Below are 19,602 nucleotides of genomic sequence, written 5' to 3'. Positions count from 1 at the left end.
GGATTCTCCGCTCACCACCAAGTATAATGTTACACTGTTTTCTAACCTCCCAAAGCTGATGGATGCCCTTCCCCTCAGGAGACCATTTATCGTCCCAACCAGCTGTTCCTTGCCCAGCCTCTTTTGTGTTACGCTCATTACATTATCTTATATAATGTGATCGGTATACAGCATTTTATCTTTTTTCCATAAATAAAGTGTAGTCATCAGTACTAAGAGAAATACACTAACTTTTTTGTCCTGAAATGTGATTGGGCATAAGCTTTGCATAAACTAATTATCTAACTGAATGCATGAGTTCTAAGATACTGCCAAGAGGCTTTTTGGCAATGAAGACATTAATGTCAAAGTGCAGATCGCCAAGGGAGCCTGGCAAAGAACTCAACTTGGTGAGGTTTGTGCTTGACCATGAAAAGCAACAATAACAATAACACAGGTTGGAAAATGATCATTCAATATGCTTGGGGCCAGAAGAAATGTCTTAGATTTTGGTACCATGGGGATTTTGGAATATTTTGGCTGCATCTTACCAGTTTGAGCATCCTTAACCCCAAAATCTAAGCTGTTCAAAAATTTAAAGCTTTTTGAGCATCATGTCACTGCTCAAGAAGTTCTGGGCTTCAGAATATTTCACACTTCAAATTTGGGGGTTAGGGATGCTTGACCCCTAACAGCTACAATATTTTCAGAGACTTCTAACTGTATGACACTGTAAGCAGCTCCCTTATCTGCCTACTATTTCTCCAAATCCTGGAAAGAAGGTGTAGAGTCCCTAGTGTGCTTTCTGTTGCTGTGATAAACGCCACACCCTTTAAAATCAACCCAGGGAGGAAAGGGTTTATTTGGCTTCTTCTTTCTGGTCACAGTCTGTCATTGACAGAAGTCAGGGCAGGAATTGAAGTGGACACCGTGAAGGATGTTTCGTACTGTCATGCTCACTCTTGATCGTGTTCTACTAATTTTCTTACATGATCTATGACCCCCTGCCCAGGGGATTGGCACCACCACATGGCCTGGGCCCTTCCACATCAATCAACTGTCAGGACAACTCCCAATAGACATTGCCATACGTCAATCCGATCTTGGCAATTTTTCAGTTGAGACTCTGTTGGGAGTCATGCGGCCTAGTTTTGGATCAGCGTAAGAATGCTTGTCCAGTGGGTCTCCACAAGACAAGACCCATGAAGACAGTCTCTCCCTTGGCAAGGACCCGTGGACCTCAGGACAGCACAGAATCCTGCTGAGACCACAAAGCCTGCACACTCTTCTCTCTCCTAATATTGATGATTCTCTTGGTGGAATGTTTATCCTGCTGGGTTTTGGTCTTTTTGGGGTCCCATCTCTCTTTCCTGTGCTCCCATTTCTTCATTTGGGAATGGAGATGTTTACTCTGTGTCATTGTACATTTGAAGTATGTAATTTATTGTTATTTTTAATTTTTTTTTTAGAAAGAATTTTTCTGTGTAACAGTCCTGGCTGTCCTGGAACTCTCTCTGAAGCTCAGGCTGGCCTCAAACTCACAGACAGCCTGCCTCTGCCTCCAGAGTGCTGGTGCTGGAATCAAAGGTGTGCGCCACCACCACCCAGCTTATTTTTAGTTTTTTTTTAACAGGGGCTCACATCTATGATTGTACATTGAGTTTCAGCAGGGACTTTGAATTTGGACTTCTGACACAATATTTTAACTGTTATGCCTCTGAGAACCCTTGGGCCGGATTATAGGTATCTTGCATTATGAGATGGCCATGGCTCTTCTGGTCTGAGGGTAGAATGCTGTGGTTTATATATGGAATGTCCTTCACAAACTCTTACATTGAACACTTTGTCTCCGGTTGGTGCTGCTGTTTTGGGAGATAGTGGGAAGTTTGGGAGACAAGGCTTAGAGCATGGGTTTTCAACCTGTAGGCTGTGACCCCTTGGGTGGAATAACTCTTTCACAGGGGTCGAATATCAGATACCTTGCATATTAGATATTTACACTACGATTCATCACAGTAGTGAAATTACAGTTATGAAGTAGCAACGAAAGTAATTTTAGAGTTGAGGGTCATCACAACATGAGCAATTAAAGGGTTGCAGCACTGAGAAGGTTGAGAACCACTGGCTTGGAGGCAGGAAGTAGGTCACTAAGTCATGCCTTTGAAAGTTATACCAGGTCACCGGTCTCTTCCCCTTTGCTCTACTTCCTGTCCAACATGAAAACCTCTTCTCCACATTCTGTCACGATGGTGTTCTGTTCAAGAGAGGCAGACAAGGAAAACGTCGACTGAGAACTTTGAAACGGTGGACCAAAGTAGGGTTCTCCTTGGAAGCTGTTCATGTGCGACACGGTTAAAAGTAGCTAACACAGTCCAGTGCAGTGATGGTGTTAGCATTCAGGCATTTACACAGGCCTGCCCTCGGAAACTGAGCCACAGTAGGACACTGTACTGTGGCTACTGCCGACCCATTCTCCCTGTGCGCATGCGCTACAGCTGCTTGTAACCAGTAAGCGCTTTCTCTCCCTGCTTTCCTCCTGCTCTTGTTCAGAGGCCTCCTCTGCACTCCCTTCCCCAATAAACCTCTCACCAGAGCTCTGTTGCATGGTGTGACTGTGGCGCCTCTTGCTCCAACTCGCCAAGGTACCCGTTAAATCATTACAGATGGGGGACTGGCTGGCACATTGCTCTGCTGGTGGTTGTGGCCTAATATCTGATGGAAAGATTTATTTCTGGCTCCCTGGTTCATGAAGGCATACATCACGGAGGGGAAGGCATGGCTGCGTAAACATAGGTTGGTGGTCACACTGCATCAGTAGTCAGGAGGGAGATGGAATACTGGGGCTGTATTCACTTTGTCTTTTTTTTATCCACTCTGGGGACCCCAGCCCTTAGAATGCGCGCGCGCGCGCGCGCGCGCGCGCGCACGCACACACACACACACACACACACACACAGGGAGCTGACTGTCAAGACTTAGATTTTTATAGAGATGAGATGGAAAAACCATTGGAAAATTGGGTATGTTGCTGGGATACTAATTCACTTGCATTTTTTAAAAAAGGTAACCCTGCATGATCTGACTCCCAAACACCTCCATGACCTCCCTGTCCAACCCCATTCCCTGCTCATTCTTTTTCATCTAGTCCTTTTCAGTTTTCTCCACCGTAGGGGTCTGGATTTGCTGTTGTCTGAAACTGGAGCAAGAGCTGGCTCTCGTTTTCCTCCGACAACCCTCCCTTCCTCCCTTTTGGTTTTTGTTCAGATTTTGTTTTGTTGCTGTAACACAATACAAGAAGCGAGCGACTCAAGGGAGAAACTTTGACTCTGGCTCCTTGTGGGTCTAGGCCATCATGGTGAAGGGGCAGCATACACTGTCAGGAAACAGAGATGGTGCAGGCTGCCCAGCGCTTTCTCCGTGAGATTCAGCCCGGCCCGCTCATCCAATGGTGCCACTCACATTTAGTGTGGTTTTTCCCACTTCAATTAATCCAACCTAGAAACTCCCTCACAGACACGTCCAAAGGCTGGTTTCCGTGGTGACTCTAAATCCTACCAAGATTAATCGCCACAGATGGCAACCTACCATCAATCCTTTGATTTTACATCACAGTTCCTAGGCGACTGTTTAAATGTACGGAGTTTCATCTGAGTTGAGACTTGTTCTGTGTTGTTGCCTGTTGTATCCCCAGGATCCCCAATAGTGCCTTGCACATAATACGTGCTCAATAAATAGTACTGCTAACTAATGAATTATATTCTGTCATAGTGCTCAAGAGTGTAACTCAGAGTAAATTAATCTTTTTCTGGGCTTATCAAGCTTCCTTTTCTCCAAAAGAAACGTAAACATATATCCGTTCAATAAATGCTTAACGCACGGAGGGTGCCTCAACCCGAGCAGGAGCTTCCCCTACCCAAGAGGTCGCGCAGTCCGTGCTCTCAGAGTTTGTTGTCCAGCAGGAGAAACAGCCGAGTCGGAAACTTCCCGAGGGAGAAAGAATCTGAGTGTTCACCTGGTGGCAGTGGAGGAACCAGCTAAGTAGAGGGTGGAAGCCTGTTCCCGGCTCACGCGAGTGCACAGGGAACCGTTTCAGTCCGCAAGCCCTGTGCGGGCAAGACCTTGTTTCACTAGCCCCAGACTTGCCCGCAGGCAATCGCCCCATTACCTTCACAGCTATATGGGTGTATTAACCGGAAGGAGGAGCGGATCAGTGAGCAAGAGAAAGTCCAATCTCAACATTTCCAACTCTACGACCTTTGTTAAAGCCCACTGATTTCATAAAGCGAGGCGCTGCCTACGCGCTCAGGATGGGGTCTGCATACTCGCCTACCCTATCCCCAGCCCCGCCAATGGCATATATTTAACTTGGGGACCCACAGCGCAGCCCCACGAGAGCTACGGCAGGAACTACGTCACCGAGCCCCGAGGGCAGCAGCTCCCCGGCAACCTAGGCGCAGGGAAGGAACGGCGTAGCCGCCCCGGGATCTGCACAGTCGGCCCTTCCCGGCACCCCTCGGGGTCGCGCCTAGTCGGCCCCCCACAAGCCCTTGCGCGAGCATGGGCGGAGTCGACCTCTAGGGACGCTACCAACCGCAGAGTAGAGGGGGGGATCTGGCCGAGCTCACTGAGAATGGAGGGGACAAGAGATGTGGAAATAGGGACTTTGAGGATAGAGCATAATAAATGATTCATTATAAAGCAAAGGAGGGATTCCCGCGCCCCAGGGAGCTCGGCTTTCCCCTCGTGTGCGCCCTGGCCCGTCTCCATCCCCCCCTCCACTTGGTCCGTCCCACGGGGGGCGACCCCGTCGTCACGTGCTCCTCCAGGTCCTCTGCAGGAGCGTGCAGCCTGCCTGGGGCACGCTGAACCATGGCAGCCCTGCTGAGACCCGCGCGGTGGCTGCTCGGGGCCTCGGTGGCCCCGCGCCTCCCCCTGTCCCTGCGCCTCTTGGCTGGCGGCCCGGGCCGGCTGTGTCCCGTCCCCCGGGTGGCGGCCGCTGGGGGCAGGAGGCCCGCGGGGTGAGTCCCGGACCCTTCCCCCTGCCGGCGGCCGGGCCGGTGTCGGGCTCGCACGCTCCGGCTCCGCGCTGCTGCTGCAGCTCAGGCCTGAGCCTCCCTCCCATGCTTCGGTCAATGCTTTGCCGGTGGTTTTGGGGGTGACCAGGTTGAGCGTCTTGAGAAGGTCATGGTCGAGGGCATGGCTGGCTTCCGGCTTGGTGCTTGAGGTCGCCACCTGCCCTCCGGCTGCAGATGGCGCGGGAAGCTGAGGGGTTTTGGGGGCGCTGCTGCGGTGGGGGCAGGTGTTGTGCCGTTCCCTAGGCGTACCCTTCTTGGGTGCTGTCCCACACTGTTGATCAGTAACCTGCTAGGCTGTGGTCTTAGGAAGCTTGGGGTTTTCTCCCCCCCCCCCGGGGGGTGGGGTTTGAAGTTTTGAGTGACCCAGGGATAGTTTAGACCTTTGGATTGCGGCCAGTTCGGGTTTTTGCCTGCGTTTTGTTGAATGGAGTTTTCCTTCAGTGTCATGGGTTGGACATTGTCTCAAAAGAGTAGGTTAAAGAACACATGCAAGGCACTGTGTTGGGATCTAGCTAGGTATGCAAAAGCAAGTTAAATGCCCCCAGTTTGTGTCAAGTGTTTGTATGAATACATCCTCGTGGAATGAGGTTGTAAGGGAGGTAAGAGTGTTCATTTGATTAGTATTCTAATCACCAGAAAGAGGAAGATGGGTACTTCGGTTTTAGCACCAGAGAGAAACTGACAATTGAATGACCCACAGAAGAACGTTGGGGTCTAGCAAGAAGATTTAGGAACTTATCTGGAGTGGGAGACCCATGGACTGAGGGTGCTTCAATTTATTTGCACTATGCCATTGGACAAATCACTCAACATTCCAGGCCTTAGCTTCTTTAGGTACACAGGTGGGCACGGCCCTGAGGTGGCGAGCAGTTCATGAGATGCAGGGCTTGGCATGTAGGAACTGCTTTCCTGCTGTGAGAGAAGTGATTTGGGGCCTTGCCTGCGTTTGTGTGTTAGGCCTGAACAGTGAAGCAGTCAGTGCCTTTGCTTTTACCACATCTCTTCATCCTTCATCCCCAATCCCTTTTACGTTCCTTTAGTCTAGTGGTCCTCACAACCTATGGGCCGAGACCCCCTTTGGGGGGGGGGGGGTGCGTATGTCAGATATCCTGCACATCAGATATTTACATTATGGTTCATAACAGCAAAATTAAAGTTATGAAGTAGCAACTAAATAACTTCATGGTTGGGGGTCACCACAACATAAGGAACTGTGTTAAAGGGTCACAGCATCAGGAAGGTTGAGAACCACTGCTCTAGTCCTGAACTGAGGCCAGAGGCCAGTGTTGAAGTGCTGTTGATCTCTGTCCTGTTTGGGAAACAGTGAACACATTTGAGCGGTAGGCTCTTGGTCTGGATGTTCAGCAGATCTGGGTCCCATTTCTTTTTTGCATAATGTTAGACCTCTTACTTGCTTCTCTGAATTGGGTAGTTAGTGGTGTCTGTAAGGGAGAGGTGCCAGATGTCTCTGCAGAGCTGATCTTTTGTCATTCAGGACCCAGGTGTCTGTAGAAGCAGCTTTGTCTTAACATGATTCAGAAAGTGGCCTTGCAGACCAGCAAGGCGGCCCGTTTAGAAAAGGCACTTTCCCTGCAAGCCTGATGACCTCGGTTTGACCCCCAGGATCCGGGTCAAAGGCGAGAAAGGCTCCTGCAGCTTGTCCTCTGACCCCCACATGTGTGCACACAGAAAAGAGAATGGGAGTGGTGACGTCACTGACTCTGAGCCGTGTCTGTGGCGTGACCCACCTGTGGCGTGACTTGTTCAGTGTCCGCGGTGGGAAGGAAGCTGCCGGAGCACAGTGCTGGGTTTGGTCACAAAGCTGTGTGTGTGTGCCCGCAGGTCTCAGTAGGCAGTAAAGTAGGATTTGTTTACTTTTCCTGGACTTTACACACTTTCCCCTGCAGTCTCCTGTCCGTCCCACAACGTCTTTTTGTTTTGTCTTTTGACCCCCCCCCCCCAAGACAGGGTTTCTCTGGCTGTCCTGGAACTCATTTCTACACCAGTTTGGCCTTGAACTCAGAGACCCACCTGCCTCTGGCTCCCAATAAAGGTGTGTGCCACCACCGCCTGGCTATCCCACAACTTCTAAGCCTGCCTAGATCTTTTCCATTGAAAAACACAACCTTTTCTCAGGACTCTATTTATTAGAAGCTTCTTAGTCTCTTTCCTGCTCAGGGTCCCTTGTCTCCTTTGCTCATTTTTCATTTACTCTAATATTCTGTTCTCATACCTCTGCCTCGGGCCATCAATGTCTTATTACTTTTTTTTTTTTTTTTTTTTGAGACAGAATGTATGTAACCCTGGCTGTCTTGGGACTTGTACCAGCTTGGCCTCAAAACTCACAGAGAACCACCTGCCTCTGCCTCCTGAGTGCTGAAATGAAAAGTGTGTACCGTATGCCTCGAGTTTTTACTTAAAAAAAAAAACAAACAACTTTTTGTTTTGTGTGTTTGTGGGTGTGGTGCCTTCGGAGGCCAGAAGAGCTTGTCAGATCCCCTGGAGTTGTAGTTAGATGCAGTTGAGCTGTCTGGCATGGGTATTGGGAACTTGGGTCCTCTGGAAAAGCAGGAAGTGTTCTGAACTGCTGAGCCACCTTTCCAGCCCCATTTATTTATTTTTTATTGTTTTAAATCGTGAAGTCATGTTCCTGGAGGAATAACTAAATTACACAGAGAGAGAACACCAGAGCCTTCCTAACGGTCACCGAGAGAGCCGTTGGTATATCGTTAGTACATCTTCCCAGTCATTTATGAGTATGTGGTTCTGTGATGGCTTTACGTCACTTTGGCAGAAGACATCGTGATTGCCAGATCTGTGTTCTGGGCCTGAATCTCTGGCATCTCCAGCTTTCCTTTCCTCCCGTGATGGCCTTTCCCGGTGCCAGGATGACCATGTCAGTTTCTTGCGTTTCAGGATTTTTTTTACACCTACCTCGTTGCTGTGTTCCCCCATGTTCATGTGTCAGACGCTCGTGTACTCAGGTTTGCTGTCGTGTGTCAGACGCTCGTGTACTGGGGGGGGGGTTGATGTCGTGTGTCAGACGCTCGTGTACTCAGGTTTGCTGTCGTGTGTCAGACGCTCGTGTACTCAGGTTTGCTGTCATGTGTCAGACGCTCGTGTACTCGGGGTGTGCTGTCGTGTGTCAGACGCTCGTGTACTGGGAAGTCTTGCTGCTGGCATCTCACATCTCCTCACTCTGTGCATTCTCCTTGTAGATGACCCTTAGTTTTCAGTGGCTTTAGTCAGGTGGTTGCATTGTCTCCTGGACATGGGCTGTCATTGGATAGCTCCCTCATGCTCAGCCACAGGTCCTTCAAACCCAACACATCTTGAGTGGAACTCAGCTTTTCTCGCAAGTCTGTGCTGTGAGTGTTGTTGTTCTGTTACTTAGAAAGAACCCACACTTGTTTATTCTTGCTTCCCCCCCGCCCCAACATCTCATTCTCTCCTTTCATCAACAACTGATTAAATGCTGGAGTTCTGCTTCATTTGGAATGGATACCCCATCTCTCCTGCCCCCGTCATCCTTTCTCTAGAGTTCCTGATAACCTTGACTGCGTCCCTTCAGGTTCACAGTTAAGCACTCTGGTGGCCCCTGCTGTTTTCAGGGTAAGGTCCTACCTGGTGCTTTCATGGATACTTTGGAAATGAGATGCCTCACCTTTTCTGTCTTTCCATGGCAGGCTGTCAAAACTACAGTGAGGGCTGTTTCCCTAGGAATCTTGTGAAAGTGCATAGTCTGATTATGGAGATCTGGTCAGGACTGAGAGGAAATGTCCTAACAAGCCTCCAGATAATAGAGGTGCTGTGGGGCTGAGTCAGGAGGGCCCTCTGGGCCGAGGTGCATAGCCTTCTGCTTTTGAGTCTGATGCTCATTCTCTACTGAGAAGTCCACGGCCTCTGAAGGCTTTTCAGCTGCTGCTTCCAGGTGAGTTCCTTTGATGTCCTCTTCTGAGCTCCTGTAAGGAGATGCCGCTCGTCCGGTTAGCATGTGTGAGCGCTGGATGCTGTTCCCTGCGCCACTGTAGACCTGTTGTTAGTTCTTAGAGGCAAGGACTTGATCTTACTGTTTGCCTCCCTCGATGTCTACTTTGCTCATGGAGTGGGCATCAGACATTTGTTGACTAAGTAAATCAAGGACCATCGTACACTGAGAGAGGGATAGTACGAGGTGAAGCTTAGGGGCCCTCAGTCCGTCCTGTGCTGTAGGGCCGCTCTGCATCGTGCTCTCCAGCTGTGCTGGCTGACTCAGGACTGGGCGGTATTGAGCAGAATTATTAGCATTGCTTGATCTGTTTTCAAAATCGAAGCACCCAGAAGTGTGCACCCCTGTATTCTTGGGTCTTGCCCTTCAGTTTACTTTTTAGTATTTGTCTCTTTTTTGGAAGCAAATTCTTCTGGCCCTTACCTTCTCCATGAGGAGGATGAGGAGACTTTCCTTTCTCCTGTTCTTTCTGAAGCTGCTTGTATTTCTCCTGAGATTTTAAAGTAATCCTCGTGTGTTTTAGAGGAATGATAAATTGGAAGCTAAGTCTTTGTGAAAGTGGACCTAAATTGATAATTGGGCCTAAAGGTGGAGATTGCCAATCTCTATGAGAGTCGGCATAGAGACAGAAGAAAACTTTTCCTTTTCACCTGGCATTTTGGAAAGCTCTTAGAGCCTGAATCCTTTGGGCCTCTGAAACCTAAGACTCAGCCCTGCTCTCTGTTTATAAGTTTGTGAAAGCTATGGCAGTCCCATTTACTGATGTTACATGCTCATAAGATGATATGTGTTTCACAGAGAAGGGCAGCCAGGTTTGTTTTCGGGAAGGAGGCCAACAGATCAAGCGTACATGCACTCATTCTTGCGTGCCTGTAGGTTTCTTTCTCAATCAATGTGTGTAGGTGATGTGCCACTGTGGGCTTATGAGGTCAGAGGACAGCTTTCCAGAGCCAGTTCTCTTTCCATCATGTGGATCCAGGGACAGAACTCAAGTCAGACTTAGAGTCAAGTGCCTTTAGCCCCTGAGCACCTCCCAGCCCAAGAGGGAGCCGCATCCTTCAAGGGGACATGAACTGCGGATTCAGTGTTCGAAGGCTAAAGACATCCATGGACTTGGAAGCCACACTTTGATCTTATGCAAGCTGGTGAAATTTGGTACTACAAGTTGATGCCATACTAGCTCCATGATTGATTGTGGTAGGGTCTCAACCCAGAGGAGGATTTTGAATGTGATGGATCTTGACAAAATTCGTTTAGACTGTGAGAAGGAAGCCAGCATTGCCAGTTAGGAACAGTGTTGGTACTGCAGACTGGGCCCTAAACTAGCGGGGCAGAACTGAAAATCTTCCTTTCCTGGAGAGAGAACAGGAGGTTGGTGAGTGTTAGAACTTGGAAGAGTAGATTTGGAGACCAGGACAAGCAAGGGTCATTAGTACAAACCCTGATCCCGACGGACTCTTCGCATGCAGAGTACCACAGCTCATTCTCTGGGCTGATAATACAAGTAGGGAGATGGAAGCTTCTCAGGCTGTGCTTCTTGGTTCTGAGATAGTCTGGAATGTGTTTTAGATGCTGAAGGGGTGACTTATAGATAGAAAATTCATTTAAAAGATTGGGTTTTTATTAATGCCTATCTGTGTACGCACGTGAGGACAGGTGCCTGCACAGGCCAGAAGACGGTGTCAGGTGACCTGGAGTTGGAGTCACAAGTGGTTGTGAACCTTCTGACATGGGTGCTGGGATCCAAACATGGGGGTTCTGCAAGGGTGGTATGTGGTTGGGCTGTCTTTTAGGCTCCATAAAAATGTTTCTTAAAAAGCAATGGATGACATACAATGTACATAATACATATAAGACCTGGATGAGATCTTTAGAGTCTAGTCCATGTATTCTAATTGTATAGACTCAGAAAAATACCTTACTTCATTTCACACCCTGGGGCCAAGTCTGGCTCAGGCATTCTCCAGCACTTTCTGCCATAACTAAGATCAGGCAGACAGCCCTTTGGACTGGAGAACCTGGTACAGAGGGGAGAGCTAGACTGAAAAGAATTGCTGTTTCAGGACAGCAGCTGGAGCAGGTGATTGTCGTAAAGCATGAAACCATGTTGGGAGAGAGCTGAATTTGGCAAGGCTTTTGGAGTAATACTTCAAAGAGAAAAATCATTACAACTTAATTTTACAAAAGGTTTAGAAAAATCACAAATTTACTGAATGCTTTCCATAAGAGAGCTATTGCTTGGCAGGTGGCGGTGGTGGTGCACACTTTTAATCCCAGCACTCGGGAGGCAGAGGCAGGCGGATCTCTTGAGTTCCAGGACAGCCAGGGCTACACAGAGAACCCTGTCTTGAAAAACCAAGGGTAGGGGAGCTGTTACTTGTTGAGTATTGTTTTATTAGGGTTAGAAGCTGCTTGCCTCCCGCCCCACCCCCTTTTCACAAGGTGTGGTGCAGGGGGTCAGCCCAGGGTCTTTTTGGGGTTGGGCCAGGGCTCTATCACTGAGCTGCATCTCCAGCTCTAGGCAGATGTTTTTATTCCAGTAATGAGTCTCCCTGAATCATGCAGCTGTCACAGTGCAGCTTAGGTTTGAACAGGTCTTTGAAGGTGGTGAGTGGTGTTCAGATTTCATCTGTGGACTGAAGAGGGGCCATGCTTTAGGAGATGCTGTGGTTGATCACCTATGCTAAGCTTACTTGCCAGGTCCGTGGTGTTGCCCAAATGTGGAGCATTGTGTTCTGTCTGCAGATTTTTACTTGTTGTTGGGCCCATTCTGAGTATTTGCTATTTAAATATTTAATATTTTTCTTTTTATTGGTCTTGGGTTTAAACTGACATTAAAAAAAAAACATTTTTACCTTCTGTGTATGTATGGTGTTTTGCTTACATGTGTATTTGTTGACCATGTGCATATAGTGCCCATGGAAGCCAGAAGAGGGCGTCAGATCCCCTGGAACTGGATTTATAGATGGTTGTTAGTACCAGGTGGGTGCTGGGGATTGAACTCTGGTCTCGAATAGCAGCTGGTTCTCTTAACCACTACACTATCTCTCTAGCCCTTAAACTAACATTTTTATAACTTTATTTTGTCTTAAGCAAAAATGTTAATAAGAAAAGAGCTAAATTTGATAGTTACAATTTTTTTTTTTTTTTTTTTTTTTTTTGGTTTTTCGAGACAGGGTTTCGCTGTGTAGCTTTGCACCTTTCCTGGAACTCACTTGGTAGCCCAGGCTGGCCTCGAACTCCCAAAGATCCACCTGCCTCTGCCTCCCGAGTGCTGGGATTAAAGGCGTGCGCCACCACCGCCCGGCTGTTACTATTTTTTTTAATCATCAGAAAGTAAAACTTACTGAAATAGAAAATCCTTGCCTAAATGCAGTCTCAAAATCATCTTGCCTAGAAGTGTGCTGTAGACTAACTTCCTGGTCTCAGTTAATGCTCTTATAAGGGAAACACTATTATTCTATCAGTTAAAAAATGTTTAGTTTTATGTGAGTATTTTCCCACATGTATATCTGTATATCATGTGTGCCTGCTGCCCATGGAGGCCAGAAGGGGTGTCGGATCCCCTGGAACTTGTTGCAACTGGTTGTGAGCTGCCATGTGGGTGCTGGGAACAGAACCTGGGTCCTGGAAGAGCAGCCTGTGCTCTTTAATCACTGAGCATCTCTCTTGCCCCGTCCTTTTAAGGTTTAGGCATAGAGACTTCTTGGGCTGCTCTAAGAGTGTCTGAGACTGAGTAGTTTACAATTTGTGGTTTTGGAGGCTCCACATCATCTAGTTGTTCTTATCTGGGTTTACTTTCGGCTCCTGCATTGCAGCCGGGTGATGTCTTTGAGATGGACCACTCAAATGCAGATCTGAGTTCTCTCATCGCATCTTTAACTAGCCTTTTCTGTGATTTGGGGAACATTGGTCAGTTTTCTCATGTGTAAGGTGGGGGCTATCATAATCATTTACTGTTACCTAGCATGCATTAAAAAGTAGCTATTAACAATACACTTTTTGTCCTATATGCCTATCCTTATCTTTAACCCTGATAGCTCCAAAGTGACTTTAAACCAAGTCATTAACCAGGGGAGAAGAGTTTGAAGAATGTGTGTGATCAGCTAGCTTAGTGCATATTCAGTGAAAAGGAAAGAGTAACACTTGAGTATCAAAAGAGTTGAAACAAAACCACCACAAATATTTTAAAATTCTATGGTTAGAAAGTATATGACCCAGGTTATGATTGGGCAGAAATTCTGAACAGATAGCTCACTAGAGAAAACAGAGACTTCACATAAGTATGAAAACTACCTAAGAGTTCCTAGTCATTAACAAATTGTAAATGAAGACACGGCTGGGCTACCTCACCTGGAAGAGTGTCTACTTAAGCCCAAACACTGAAAACTAAATGCTCACAGTGATACAAAGAAACAGCTCCCATTGGCTGCTGGAGGAATGCACATTGCATAGCTCTTTTGAAAGCTAGTTTCATAGCCACTTACAAAATTAAAAGTAGACTTCACACTAAGTATTTACCCAAGTGAGCTCAGCTCTTATGTCCTCACAAAAACTATACACATATGTGTAGTAGTTTTATTCAAAATTGGCAAAGTTCAAGATAGCCTTCAATAGCTGAGTTAAAGTAAATTTACCCAGACTGTGAAATATTATACATCCATAAGGAGAAATGGACCATTGTACTGTGGAAAGACATGGAAGAACTTGAGATGTTTCTGGCAAGGTGAGAGAAGCCATTCTGAAACGGCCACATGTTACTGTGCAGTTGTCTGACACCTGGTAACGACACTGGAGGAGTGTAGAATGGCCTGCACTTGCTGCAGATTAGAGCAAGTCCAGAGCAGTGATGGGTGGGACACAGAGCCCAGTGACGTCATTCTCTACGGTCCTGGAACAGTGGCACATACTGTATTTGTCCGTGTGGGCATCTCTACACAGAGTGAGTATAACTGCCAGTGTCAGCTGGAGTGTCTTAGGTAGGGCTCCTAGTGCCCCGGTGGAACACAAGTTGGGGAAGAAAGGGGTTATTTGGCTTACATTTCCACACCATAGTCCGTCACTGAAGGAAGTCAGGACAGGAACTCAAACAGGGCAGGATCCTGAAAGCAGGAGCTGATGTAGAAGCCATGGAGGGGTGCTAGTTACTGGCTTGCTCAGCCTGCTTTCTTATAGAACCCAGGACCACCAGCCCAGGGATGATACCACCCACCATGGGCTGAGCCCACTAACTTCGGTCACTAATTAAATAATTAAGAAAATGCCCCACAGGCTTGCCTACAGCTGGATCTCTTGGAGGCATTTTCTCGATTGAAGCTCCCTCCTCTCTTAAGACTCTCACTGTGCCAAGTTGACATAAAACTGGCTAGGACAGAGAGGTTCCAGTTCACAGTGGTTAGTTTGTCATTCTTGCAAATGCAGGACACTGATGTGGCTTGGTGGTTGGGGAAACTGGAGAGGGAGCTGTATGTGTGTGAGCTGTACTTTTCTGTATGCTTAAAAAAAGTTGTTTTAAAAAATGGCACTGGCTTCAAGGTTATCATCCAGTCCCCTGGATGATAAACACTCTGCCACACTATTATTGTTTAAAAATAAAAAGACAGCAACAAAATAAACGTTAATGGGGTTTACCAGAGGCTCAGGGTAAAGTGAGGTGTTTGACTTAAAACACGAAGAAGCTGTTATCAGTGATAGCTGCATGAGATGATAAGGTCACATCGCTTGAGGCATTAGAATTTGGAGGCAGGATGCTCCAGCTTGTGCAAGCCTGTTTGGTGGACTCCTAACTCGTGTTGACCCAGCTTGACCAACCACGGATATGTCCCCTCCTTTCCGTCACAGCATGCCCATTGCTTGTGACCTTGCTTGTGCTCCTGTTCTTCTAGGCATGTCCGAGTTGACATCAAAGTCAGTTCTGGTTGGAGTTAGGTCAGGGTAGAGCATTTGCTTTGCATGTGGGAGACCCTGGTTCAGTCACCAGCCTTGTAAAAGGAAATGAACGAAAAAAAAAACCCAACAAATTCTGGGCTGTATTATTAATGTATGCTAGCATTTAAAGCTCCATTAAACATGTGTGTGTGTGCGTGTGCGCGCGCGCGTCTCTTTTAGTAGTCACAGATTTGAGTTGTGTAGAAGTTAGCAAGTTGACTTCCACTGCTCAAAAGGTTGTGCATTAATATGAATTATTGCACATGTTATTCTGGGTTATTTAAACACTGCTGCTCTCTTTACCTCACACTAGCAAGGGCATAGTTTTTGATGATTATTACAGTAAAATATAAATAAGACCTTTGATAAATAAGGAGAAACATGCATCTAGTTTGTGGATGATAACCTATCATTTAAGTAATTCTGCTCCCCTAACCAGCAGCTGTCTACACAATGCACATACATGTGCGCATACACACACACACACGCACACACACACGCACACACACGCACACAGAGGATGTCATCGCATTTAGTAGTATCCCTACTCCCCTACCATAGTTTCTGATTTATTCTTTATATATGATGTCTAGGTGGTTGTGATTGGTCTCTGATCACCGTGGTATAATTTCTACTCCAGGACCAATTACAGACTCTGGTTTACATTACTATGTGACAGAGCCTTTGATGACGGTTCACATACACAGTCAATTTGTGACTGGCTAATAACAGGAAAACAATGGCTTTTGGGGGGCTGGGCCCAAACCCGGGGCTTTTGTATGCCAGGTCCATGCTCCGTTCCCAGTTCTGCACTTAGCTCCTGTAGTTCTGTTCTTACACTCACCGCTGACACAGGGTACAGAAGTCCTCTGTGCCAGAAAGTGTGGCCATCATCCTGAAGGCATTTTCTGAACTAATAGTTTTAGACATGACGCTTAGTATAATTTAGTGCAACTAAAATTAAAGTGTTCAGAATAGATCCCCAAGAATTGAATATGTTGAAAGTGAGATATTTGAATTCAGAGAAAGCCTTTCAAAATTAAGGATTTAAGACAGTATTATTTACATGTAAAGTTTATCTTTTAGGTCTGATAGTTGTAAATCAAATACAGCATTTATTCATGTAGTGTGAAATACCTCTGCACAGTTGAGAAGTTTAGTTGTATTAATATATTAAAGTTGTATAAGTATATAAAATAAATAAAATATTAGTTATTAATATACTAAAGAGTTGCTTGTTCTGGGGGTGTCAGTAGCTTAGTTCGTACGGTACTCATTAGCATGGGTCCCTTCCCTGCACTGCATAACCCTGGGCACAGGCCTGGCATGCCAGCAGAGTGGAAAGCAAGAGCATCAGCAGGTCAGAGTCATTGTCGGTTCCATAGGAAGTTCAGGCCAGCCTGGACTAAATGAGACGCCATCACAAAAATGATTCTGTAGAAACATGTATTATTCTGATCTTAACTCATTTCTTATCTGATATCTTTAAAATTAATACTGCTTAAGTCCAGAATGCAGTTTTATTTTGATGGTCCCCACTTTGAAGAGTTAGGGAGGTATACAGATAGTGTGTTGACTAAGCCCAGAATGCAGTTTTATTTTGATGGTCCCCACTTTGAAGAGTTAGGGAGGTATACAGATAGTGTGTTGACTAAGCCCAGAATGCAGTTTTATTTTGATGGTCCCCACTTTGAAGAGTTAGGGAGGTATACAGATAGTGTGTGGACAAGTGCAAAGCTATGAGATTGAGATGCTTGCTTTACTTAGACAGATGGGAAATGACTTGGGCTTGAGTGATCCTGTAAGGGAAATGCGTAGTCTTAACTTGGAATCAACTTCTCTCCTTCTAGGTTAAGTAACTGATTTAAAATGTCAGTTCGTAATGAGCTCATGCCAGAACAAATCCTTGAAGGTAGTTGTAGAGTTTGTAACTGATTTAAAAATGTCAGTTCATAATGAGCTCATGCCAGAACAAATCCTTGAAGGTAGTTGTAGAGTTTGGAGTACACCTTGGCCTTTCATTTACACAAACGAGAAGAGCTTGTTGCATGAGCTGCTTATTTTCCTTCAATAAGGAAATATAATTATAGCTGCTTAGTTTGAAATGATTTCATGTTAGGTTATCAATACACTTAGAATCCACTGGAGTTTTACCGTTCGTGTGTGTGTGTGTGTGTGTGTGTGTGTGTGTGTGTGTGTGTAAAACGAAAACTTTAATTTTCTCCGAATACTTCTGCTATTTCACTGCAATATTAGGTATTTAGTGACTGTCAGAACTTGGTATAAACTTCACCCCAACGATGCCCTGACTAGATAGCAATTAGTTTATTACTGATTGTACTTTATTTTACAGAGAGCAGCTGAGCCAAGCCAGGTTATATGCCATTGTTGCCGAAAAGAGGGATCTTCAAGAGGAGCCTGCTCCTGTGAGGAGGAGTCAGTTCGATTGGGCTCTGATGAGACTGGATAACTCTGTCCGAAGAACGGGCCGCATTACAAAGGGGCTTCTGCAGAGAGTCTTTGAGAGCACGTGTCGCTCAGGTACTTGCGAGTTTCTCCTGAGTGTGTGGAAGCTCACTGTGGAGCATCATTTGAAATGAAGTGTCCTGTGACTACTATCCTGCTGTCCTTCCAGTTCACCCAGGCAGAGTTTGGAGTTCATTTCAGATTCAGCAAATAAAAAGAGCCATTTGCTCCCCCTGGTCCTTAGAGTTGCTTTCAGTGGCAAACTGGAAGAAGGCACCAGGTTCTCCTGGGGTGAGCACAGTGAAGACTGATAGCCATTTCCCTTCTGTCCATCAGCCTCTGAGCAGGCAGACCGCTTCGATCTGGGATAGTCTGACGGGAGCTGCAGGTCCTTCACTCCCAGGCTCTTCCTTCTCCTGCAAATACAAATGCAAACGTACTAGCCTGTACAATTTTGTGTGCATTTTAAGAAGGTTCTTCCAGAGCCTGTTTGTGGGCATCCGTTCCCTAGAGAGCAGTTTCCAGGGATAAGGTGTAACAAAGAGGTCCCATGACAGTTAGTCATGGGCAGACGCTGCTCACCCGTCAGCAGTTTTGGAACTTACGTTGTGCTCCAGCCCTTTCCATCCTCTCCAGTCCTAGGCACACACAAGTGTGTTTTCTGCCCTTTAGTTACGTGCTCTGAATGTACTTAGAGATGGAGTTACACAGTACGTGTTTATTTTTGTGTTGTCTTCAAGTCTGCTTTAAGGGACATGGAGATGAAGCTTCACTGTGACAACGTGAGTTCATTACGGTACTGAGAGGCGTAGCCTGTGAATTGCAGCAGGCACTGGTTAGGGATTAGAGTTCTCCTTGGATCCATCAGTCTTACAGAGTAGTATGGAGGTTTCTTTCATAGCCTTGGATTTCTTAAAGCAGCCTACGGCTACACATTTCAGTTGTGTTATTTAATAGTGGTGTGGATTGAGGTGTTTGCCCTCTCGTCTTCGGTGAGCTGCGGTGGGTGGGGGTGGTTGTGGATCATTAATGGATATTTTTCTTGATACTTTTGAAAAGCCTGAAGATTTTCAAATAATTTATGAACTTCAGATGAAGCTTTGATATTTGCCTCTGTTTACCTGTAATCTCTTAACTGTTTTTCTCTAGGTAGCCCAGGTGGTAATCAAGCCTTGCTCCTGCTGCGCAGCTGTGGTTCACTCTTGCCTGAGCTGAGTCTTGCAGAAAGGACAGAGTTTGCTCATAAGATATGGGACAAACTTCAGAAATTAGGTATGATTGTTTTAGTGCATGACATGTGTAAAGGTGTAGGTAGTTTTTTGTTCCACTGAAAGTGTTCTTCACATCAGTATTATAATCTTATTTTATCATAGGACTTCTTGACTCAATACTGCTTTTGGCAATATGTCTATTTGGTGAGTTATAGTGACATCTAGGGGCATTAAGAGTAAAATAGTTTTCCTTTCATGAATTAGAATTTTGATAAGTGACAAAATAGACATTTGGGCTGTCAATTATAACTCAACCTACAGTATTATAGTGTTGTTAGAATTTAGGTAGAGATGTACTCACACATAAAAGGGTACTCTACTGTCTCTTATAATAGCAGGGACTGGACTCAATCCTAGTGCCTTTCACTGGGGATCAGGTCAATAAATTATGGCGAGTCTATGATAGAGTATCCTGAATCTTCACATATTGGTGAAATAGACATAAAAATTACGAGGTTGAACAGTATAGACAGTATACCATCATCCATAAGCAGTGAGTTTTCCTATGTATGTGTATCCACTATATTGAAATATTTCTGGTCTGGAAGGATGATGAACACTGATAGAATTTTTACTCATACATTTGTTGTTGTTGATATTGTTAAGACAGGGTTCTACCATGTTGCCCTGGCTACTGTGGAATTTGCTCACAGAGAATGCCTCCCTAGTGCTGGGATTAAAGATGTGGGCCACCATGCTTGGCTAAGTGCCTTTTTTTAATACTTCAAAAATTTGAGGGGGCTGGAGAGATGTCTTGGTGGTTAAGAGCATTGGCTGCTCTTCCAGTTTCTTCATCAAGTTAATATCTAAAGCCAGCAATGTGTATCAGCACTGTTGGCTTTTCGGTGGTTGTTGGTCTGTAGAGCCCTGGAAAGTCAGTTTAATGTAATCAGTT

The 19,602-nt window shown here is 46.0% G+C and overlaps 1 protein-coding gene across 1 annotated transcript in view; it reads left to right on the top strand.

The window, feature by feature from the left end:
• Window positions 1-4,809: 4,809 nt before the first annotated feature.
• Window positions 4,810-19,602, top strand: part of Lrpprc (leucine rich pentatricopeptide repeat containing) — a 90,165-nt gene continuing 75,372 nt past the window's right edge. Inside the window, exons 1-3 of the mRNA XM_006986513.4 lie at window positions 4,810-4,997; window positions 17,324-17,511; window positions 18,586-18,708. Of these exons, the coding sequence (XP_006986575.1) occupies window positions 4,849-4,997; window positions 17,324-17,511; window positions 18,586-18,708 (460 nt within the window). The 5' untranslated portion in view covers window positions 4,810-4,848. The remainder of the gene's footprint in view (window positions 4,998-17,323; window positions 17,512-18,585; window positions 18,709-19,602) is intronic.

The sequence above is a fragment of the Peromyscus maniculatus genome, chromosome 22 (genome assembly GCF_049852395.1).
Source record: "Peromyscus maniculatus bairdii isolate BWxNUB_F1_BW_parent chromosome 22, HU_Pman_BW_mat_3.1, whole genome shotgun sequence".
In the NCBI taxonomy this organism is placed as follows: domain Eukaryota; kingdom Metazoa; phylum Chordata; class Mammalia; order Rodentia; family Cricetidae; genus Peromyscus; species Peromyscus maniculatus.
Note: the sequence above shows the minus strand (reverse complement) of the source record. Positions and strands in the feature narration are given on the sequence as shown.